Here is an 8,624-nt window from a genome sequence, read left to right on the forward strand (position 1 = left end):
TTGTAATTTCCTAGGTTAAATAAATTTCATAAATGTTTATTATTTATGGAGTAGTTTTATTGAATGTGTGGAACTAGTTTTATTTAGAACAATAAAAAATATTGAAAAATGTTTTACTATTGTTATATGAATTATTAGGCAGAACATAATTTTTTTTGTTAGATGTAGATGTCAAAATGGATTACATGTGTCTTGTTTTATTAAAGATAAAATATGATGTGTCCTCAATTTGATTATAAGAAGGAATCGGCAATGTTTCCCGCCAATTTTTAAAAATTTGAAAAAGGGGTGGGCGGTTTTTCAAATTTGTTTCCCGCCAATTTTTAAAAATTTATTTCTCGCCATTTTATACCAAATTTGTTTACCACTTCTGGTTCGCGTGAATTTTCACGTATCAAGCTAGCTCGCAATTGAGGATTTTCTGATCGATGATGCTTAAATATAACTAATTACAGATTCGAAATAAAATTATAAAGAAAGTATCAGTACAGTGTATCATTAGAGTACATACATTCATCATGAAATTGCACATAGAATTAATTGCATAGTTTTGTTCTATTTCTTCTGACTAATGCTACTATAGCCGGCTCGGAGTTGCTAATTGTCCCACTGACAGAGGCTTCTATATTTTGAGTCAGTTGACAGTTCATGTTCTGGGTGAACAAAATATCCATCTATATGGACCACTTCATGAAATATGAAATGACATAAATCATCAACTACATTGAGACGTTGTCGCTCATGGAGTGGACCCGCCCTTGAAAATGCTTTTTCAGGGGCGGCTGATGCCTTGACCCGCCCCTGAAAACTCATTTACAGGGGCGGACCCTTTACCTCCTCTAGAAATCTCGATTTGTAGCAGCGCGAGACAGGGCGGGTATCGCGCCCGCCCCTAAAAATGCTATTCTACCCGCCCCTACAAACTATTTATGTAGTAGTGCCACCCTCCGGCTGCACTTGGCGAGCAGAGTTGTCCTCCCGCTGCGAGAGGCTAGCGCGACCGCCACACAGAGGCGGAGCCAGGCCCCGGGCTGGGCGTGCTGCAGCCCGGGTCCTTGGCCAAATAATCAATGGTAAATTACTTAAAGATGTTAACGGAGTAAACTCTAGGTTTAGCAACTTTATGTTTGCTTATGATCTCAGCCTCGGGTCCACGCTTGATCCTGGCTCCGCCCCTGAGGCCACACGTACATGTACAATTTAAATTCATTGTAGACACTGGACCACCCGATGGAGGCGGCGCCAATAATTCACATGTGCTGAGTTGCTGATTGTGATAGAAGCGTGAAGCATGCATGCAAGGAAATTGAGCTCGATGCATGCATGGTCCAGTGCCCGTGACACACGAGGGCATATATCTTTGCCCAGAAACTGGCAGATGCAATGGACTCATAATTAAGTCATAACCCACCGGGCAGCAGCTAGCTAGCTAAGTGGGCTTATCTCATGGACCATGGGTACGTGCGAGACTTATTTTTGTGGACACATTTCATGCTATGGCCGAGCATGCTTTGTCTTCATGCTTCCATTCTTTCCCCGTGCTCAAAATTGCGGCCATTTCACGCACGCAGACCTCTCCTATAAAAAGAGATCGATTCATCATGGAACGATCAGGCTAAGTGTCCATCCACAACATACATCTTGCAAACAACATACTAACAATCTCGTCTCTGTAGCATTTGAAGAACTCCAACGAAAATGGTCTCCTGCTCTCTCTCGTCCGCTCCAACTGAATACAATCTCGTTCTGAATGTTTTGTCCATCGATTACTCATACAGCTTTCTTCTAGCTGTTGCAGAACTCGGTGGTGAAGATCGGCCCCTTTGGCAGCACCTCCGAGGCTGAGGGCAATCGCGACATCACCGTAGCGCCGCTGCGCCTGGAGAGCATCACCATCCGCCATGGGAATGTGCTCGACGCCCTCTCCTTCACCTACAAGGACTGCCACGGGCTGCAGCACACCACAGGCCAATGGGGCGGCGACGGCGGCAACTCCACCACAGTAAGCTAACCCTAAGCTTTGCTAGCTCATCAATCTGATGTCCGTCAGATTTTGGTGATCAATGTGCGAGATCTCTCTGTCCTGCTCCATGTGCAGATTACCCTTGGCCCTGACGAGTTCGTGACGGGAGTTCACGGGCTCTACGGCTTCTACGGTTACGGGAGCGACGGCGTCACCGGCTTCACCATCGTCACCAACCTCCGGACCTACGGACCGTTCGGAGTCAGTGACTCCATCAAGGAACCCAAGTCCTTCGACATCCCCGTCATGAACAACGGCAGCATCGTCGGCTTCTTCGCCCACCGCAACAAGGCCTACGTCACGGCCATCGGTGTCTACGTCAAGCCCTTCTGATGATTGTCATGTGCTTGGCAAAATCGATCATGAACCTGCTGTTTAATTTGGGCGTTCAGCTTTTGTGTGTATGCTTGAAAAAATAAACTGGGATCTGATGTCATCCCACTATCCCAGCCCGTATGCTGGTTGGTGTCTACATCTGTGCCTGCAGCTTCATCTGTAGGTAGGTTTCTATGTTTGAATAAACATTTTAAGCATTGTCTTCGTTTGAATAATAAACTTGTGGTCGTGTTTGAATGGCACGTTGATCATGCTATTAGTTAGATTCAACGGTGATGCCCTTTGCTAATGGAGACAAGGACACAGGGAAGCTTTGCTTTTTAAATTTCAGACGTCGTCAAGTTTCCATCATTGTTAGGTGATGGAATAACGTGGCTATATATATTACTTTTTTTAGAAAAGGGAAACTTTATTAATTTCAAGTTAGATAAATCGAGGTGATGCATTGCCTTGAAATATTTCCGGCCTCTGCCCTAATGACACATGGCCCTACAAGAGAGTTTTTGATAAAAGCACTTTGGTTGCATCTGTGCCAGTTTGGCTATATATATTACTGAAGCACGAGATTGTAAGGAGAACAGCCAAAGAATCTGGTGCTACTCTCAGGGACCATGCCAGCAGTTTTTTGGTTGTGTATGCTCATCATACTATAAAATACAAATGAGAGGCATGAGAAATGAAAGCGAACCATTCAATTCCCTTGTCCTTTGTTACCGACACAAAGATGCATATAGTGAATACATGGACGGGGAGGTTTGCTGTAAGCTTTCGATATGTTGTAAATTATTGCAGATGCATGGTGCATGATCGAATAGAAATTGGAGGCATGAGGAATCATACTTACACCAGTAAGCACGGTGCATGATCTATACCGGAGCATTTGGCCTAGGGTTCGCCAGATCTTCGCACCAAAGTGTACGTACTCCTGTTCACTACTAGAGAACAGTTTATCGGTCCAGAATAAAAAATATCGGCTGTTGTAGCAGCCATTACTCAACAAGCTCGCCTGTTAGTACCAGGTCTTGGCACTAATAGGCCTTGCAAGCATTAGTGTTGGGTTCTTGCTTAACCTGGTACTAATGTTTGCAACTACATTACACCGGGTCAAGTCAGGACCTGGTACTAATGCTTTGGATGCCTGTTTGTACCAGGTTGTGCCAGGGCTTGATACTAATGAGTGCACATTAGTACCGGTTCCTGGCACGACTAGGTACCAATTTTGCCATTTATAAATACTAGGCCTCCTCCAGACCCCGAGCACTAGATCTCACAACCACTGTTCATGAAATCTTGGTGAGGGAGAGTGGGGGAGGGGGGACTTTATGAAATTTTTTGATTCAACCAAATGAAAAGGTAGCAATTTTAACATGTTCTAATTTTTCTAGATCCTCCTGTTGATTTCTTAGTCCTTCTCTAAGTTATTCTAAGTTGTGCTCATGTTTTAGGTGTTTAAGATCCTATTTATCTAAGTAATGTAGTTTTCTACAATGCTGCCTCAATCTCTTGGTTGTGCTTCAATTTCACGTGGAAAATCCAGAATTTTTTATAATAGGAGACGCTGTATAAAACTATAACAATCTATATATGTAGAGTTTCAGTAGTTGAACAACGCTTAGTGAAGATGAAGAGAGCATGCCAAGTGGGTTAGTCAACTGAGTGGATCAAAGTTATCCATCCAAGTGCTTATTAATAGAACACAGATCTTTTGATATTCTGTACTCTTTGTATGTGTTTGAAAAGGATAAGTGTTTAAAAAGTTATGTTTACTTACCTTTAAAATGTAACTTTTCTTCGTTGTAATTTTCTGTGAACAGTACGATGTGGAAGAACAAGCTCGGTGCTTTTCTGAACTAGGATGCATGTACTGTGATTTTTAAGTAGTTATAGGAAATTAGGTCGATATGTGCGGCACGAGGCTTCTATTCCCTTAAAAAGCAAGTCTCATCTTCCTGAGATCGCTGAGAAACTTGTACTAGGCTAGAATTGGCCAGCTTGCCGGAGAACTGACCCGGGACTCCTCATCGCCGTTGTACTGAACCTATTACTGTATCTCCGTACTGTATCGGTATAGTAGAGGCACCGTAACAGTGCTGTGCAGAACACAGAGACACTTTGAAAAACGGCAAAAAAAAATATTCGCTTGTTTCTCTCGTTTATTGACGGCTTGTTGTCCTTCAGTGTTTTCAGTGCTTGCAGTCCTCGACTTGGATGTGCCTGCAGTAGCAGCAACTCGAAGAAACTGAAGAGAACCCAACTATAGAGTCCGACAACCTGAAGAGTCCAGTTCGACATACAGTAATCTCCAGCATCATCTGTGCTGAGTATGTAGGGGTGCAGGGCATACTGGAATGCCAACTAAGCTGTTCCATTTCAAAATCGCAAACAACAAGAAGCGAATGAAATGGCTGTCAGCTGCAAAACTGAACTATATATATATATATATATATATATATATATATATATATATATATATATATATATATATATATATATATATATATCAATTATTGGACAGGTAGAGATATCTACAATTTGAGTTCTGAATCAAACATAGCAAACAGCAAAGTACAGTGATCCATTTCGATTCGATAGTTTTGGCCGCAATAGAGAAACACTCTGTAACAGAGAAGCAGTTCTGAATTAGGTATGGGTGAAATAAGATGAACAGATAAAAAAAAAGATGTGGACAGTTCTAAGGAATCAATTCTGGACAGGTGGGGGATTAATAGGGAATGAGTCTAGCAAGTCTCCTGATGGAATAACTAGGCTATAAATTCTCAGTCCAGTCCGAGCAGGCATATTGAAGTTCAAGAGTATAAACCGAAACAGCCAAAGAAGCAAATGCTTCTCTCACTAACCAAGTAACCACACACACGGCTTGGTGGCAGTGAATTCTTCTGTAAAATAGAAATGAGAGGCATCAGGACAGAAAACAAACCGTCAGTTCCCTGAGAAGGAGTCCCCGAGGCCTCCATGGAGGCAAAGACCTCGGCTTCCTCTCCGATCGGTGCCTGATGTGCCTACTGCCGCCTCCAACAGTGCGGTCGAAATCCCATGCCTACGTGGAGGGAAGAGATGATAAACAAAAGGTAAAAACCCTCTCCGGCGCTATTCTGATCCTGCTGGGGAGGAGTGACGTGGCGGGTGAGTTTACTGCTGGTGACGTCATGGTATACCACTGTTGGAGCAGGGTACTCATTGGCCATCCAGCTGCTGCCTGCTATAGGCTCAGCGACCTCTCTCTGATGGTAGCCATGTTCAACGCAGAGCTTCCTTCCCTTGCGGAGGAAAAAGGAATTGTTTGGGCAGCTTTTTCTCCTCCACCTCAGCACAGGCGGACAATATCCTCGCCTATAGGAGGAGGCCTACCAGATCACCCTCTCACTTTTCTCTTCCACAAAAATGATTTTTACGGCGCACAATACGATTATATACTACTATCTAAAGACTCGTATGTAAAAATCAGACGGTCTAGATTTTTCTATACTACAGTACAAGGTAGTATATATAGTTAGATAGCATAGGTAGTATATCGGTAATATAAGAAAGAGGATTATTAATTGATCAAGTACACGGACTGGCAGCGCCCTGTGTACAGCGCAGGGAGCCGATCACGGGGCGGAGGCGGCCGCCCGTCGGACGCACGGACGGACTAGGGGCAGCGTGCGGCGTGAAAGAATGACCGACACTGCCTTAGATCCATGGGGGTTGAATTGCAAAAAAAAAAAAAATCTCGCCTCAATTTATATAAACTAAAGATGACAATTCTACCCTTTCTAATGGACGTTATATCTTTTCTATACTACATACTATCAATTACCAAATAGTAGTATTGTGCGCTATAAAAGACCTCTCGCAAGGCTGCCAAACAATGACAGCTTATTGGAGAGAGGCTTGGTCACGCGATCACCCAGTCGCTTCGTTCCATGCTAATGGGCCGTGCAATGGAGAGAAGTGCACGGATAACAAAATAATTTTGGAAGAGGGAAAAGTGTTTACTGGAATAGGAGGAGCAATTGTTGGAATTTTGCCTTTTGGGAGTGCTCAAGTATAGAAGATGAAAGACCAGGCTACTGAATTATTGGATTGTTATGTAGCTGGGTTTACTGAATAATTATGTTATGACGACAATAATAACAACTCAATGGGAAACTTTCCAAGGATCAGGATGGTGTTACGGTCCATTACTAGCTTGCTTCATGAGGGACCGAAGCCGGCCACCAGAGGGGGGTGAATGGGAGCCGATCAAAATTTCTTCCGAAATTCAAACCGTCGGCTTATATCCCGAAAATCACCCGAACCCACAAGCGTTCTGGCCAAAGTTTGGAATAGCTATGGAAAAGCTAAACCAACACAAAAGATCTCGAACGAGCGAGCGAAACCACAAAGCAAATCGGAAGCGAATTGGGAAAATTGCAGAACTGATCTGCCTGGACCGGTCTAACCGGTCGTGCCTACCGGTCTGACCGGTAGCACCCAGAAAACCCCCGAGAAATTGGATTCAAACGTTGAATCTCGAGCAAACGACTACGAAAATCGGTGAAACTTGGGGGATTGCTTCGCCCCTACCCCGTGAACATATCCCCAAAAGATCTCGGTCTAAAAATCAACGAAACGTGAGAATTATGGGGGAGATCAAAAGGGATTGGGGTTTTCTCAAACACTCAAGAACTCGAATTCTGATGAGCTCGTGATTCCAGAAGATTTGGCACGCAGCTAGTAGCACGGGAATCACTCCAAAGAGCTCTACAAAACGTCGCAATCAAGTGCATCAAAATTGAAACGAAAATCCATTACAAAAAGCACAAGAGAGACAGAATTGGATTGATTCAAAAGCCCAGAGGGCACAAGGAGGATGGGGCCTCCTTTCCTAATCACATCCAATACAAAGTTTCACAAATCCATGGACAAATCTACTCTAAAGAGAGGAACAGGGGGAGGAGAACACAGGGGCGGCGGCCTGGAGAAACAGAGAGTCCACGAACAGATTACAAAAGCCGCAATTAACTTAACACAAGTGAAGGGGGTATTTATACCCGTGGGACCGGTCAGACCGGTACGCTGTACCGGTCAGACCGGTTGGCCTGCAGCACCCCCTGTACAACGATCTCATCCGACGGCCAAGGTTCTTTCTTCGAAACGAAGTCTTCTCCGCGATGCCGCCATCTTGATGAAGATCCAGTCCGCGGTTTTGAAGGGTCCGCGAAACCCGGGTAGGTGGCCGGTTTTGAGAAAACCGCCAAAACCTCACGCGCGGGAAGATTTCCGCCTCCGTGCCGTGGCCCTAGACGCCGTTCCCGCCTCGGCCTTCTGACAGCCCTAGACGCCGCCCGACGCCCGTCACCTCCTCGCCCGCAGCGAGGCCCTAGACGCCGTCGACGCCCGTCGCCTCCGTCAGTCCCGAGACCGACGCCCGTGCCTCCACGACTTGGCGTCTTCAACCGCCGTCCGCCTCCTTGGTTTTGTGGCGCAAACCAAGAAACCCGCCTTCCGTCGCCGCTTGCGCCCTCGATCCAGGAGTGGACGCCACAGCTGCCGCCCGGTCCGAGCTCCGGTCCCGGCTGCACTTCACCGCCGTCCACCGCACGGTCCATCGGCCACAGCACCTCCACGGCAGCTCCCCGTCGACACTCGACGCCCGTGTACCTGCAATCCAAAGACCAAGCGCACGATCACACCGCACGGTTGACAATTCACTCATCACAAGCAGGATAGAGTACTCAACATTCCTCAATCTCCCCCTTGATGAGTGCATTGTCAACACACCACAAACGAACAAAGAGAAGTGAAACCAGAAAAGAACAAAGAAGCACAAGCAAGTGACAAAAGGCTCAGAAAGGCAAGAACAGTCACTTACTCAAGCAAAGATCGATCCCCTAAGACAAGGGCAACGGCTCGACGCAATCGATCAAAAGCCAAAACATGACTCCTCGAAGACAGAGGTAACGCTCGATGCAGTCATGTAAGCAGCAGAGGGAAAACGAAAAAACCAGGAGCCAAAACCAAAGCAGAAACTCCCCAAGCAAAGTTTTTCCCTCTCACAAGTGCAACTCTCCCAAAATGATGCACTCTCAAAGCCCTGTGCACAACAATATTTTCAAAAATCAAACAAGTCTCCCCATTGTTCGATCACTTCTCTCAAAATTCTCCCCCTTGTTGGCACATGCACACATCAAGTCTAAAAAGACCTAAAGCTCCCCCTGAAGCAAAAACTCCCCCTGAACAGATGCTATGCCATGAATGCAATGCAGGAGGTGTAAGTGAA

The 8,624-nt window shown here is 45.4% G+C and overlaps 1 protein-coding gene across 1 annotated transcript; it reads left to right on the forward strand.

Moving 5' to 3' along the window:
* Positions 1 to 1,533: 1,533 nt before the first annotated feature.
* LOC120699712 (protein GOS9-like) lies at positions 1,534 to 2,601 on the forward strand. The gene is made up of 3 exons (XM_039983756.1): positions 1,534 to 1,701; positions 1,799 to 2,002; positions 2,099 to 2,601. Exons 1-3 carry the CDS (start codon positions 1,699 to 1,701, stop codon positions 2,354 to 2,356), a joined length of 465 nt encoding a protein of 154 aa, XP_039839690.1. The 5' UTR covers positions 1,534 to 1,698; the 3' UTR covers positions 2,357 to 2,601.
* The last annotated feature ends 6,023 nt before the right edge of the window (positions 2,602 to 8,624 follow it).

The sequence above is a fragment of the Panicum virgatum genome, chromosome 3K (genome assembly GCF_016808335.1).
Source record: "Panicum virgatum strain AP13 chromosome 3K, P.virgatum_v5, whole genome shotgun sequence".
Classification (NCBI taxonomy): domain Eukaryota; kingdom Viridiplantae; phylum Streptophyta; class Magnoliopsida; order Poales; family Poaceae; genus Panicum; species Panicum virgatum.

What these genes read in the sequence shown, in the direction of transcription:
- LOC120699712 (XM_039983756.1), top strand. An exon ending in ACGGCGGCAACTCCACCACA is followed by an intron (nt 2,003 to 2,098) that starts GTAAGCTAACCC and finishes CTCCATGTGCAG; the next exon opens with ATTACCCTTGGCCCTGACGA.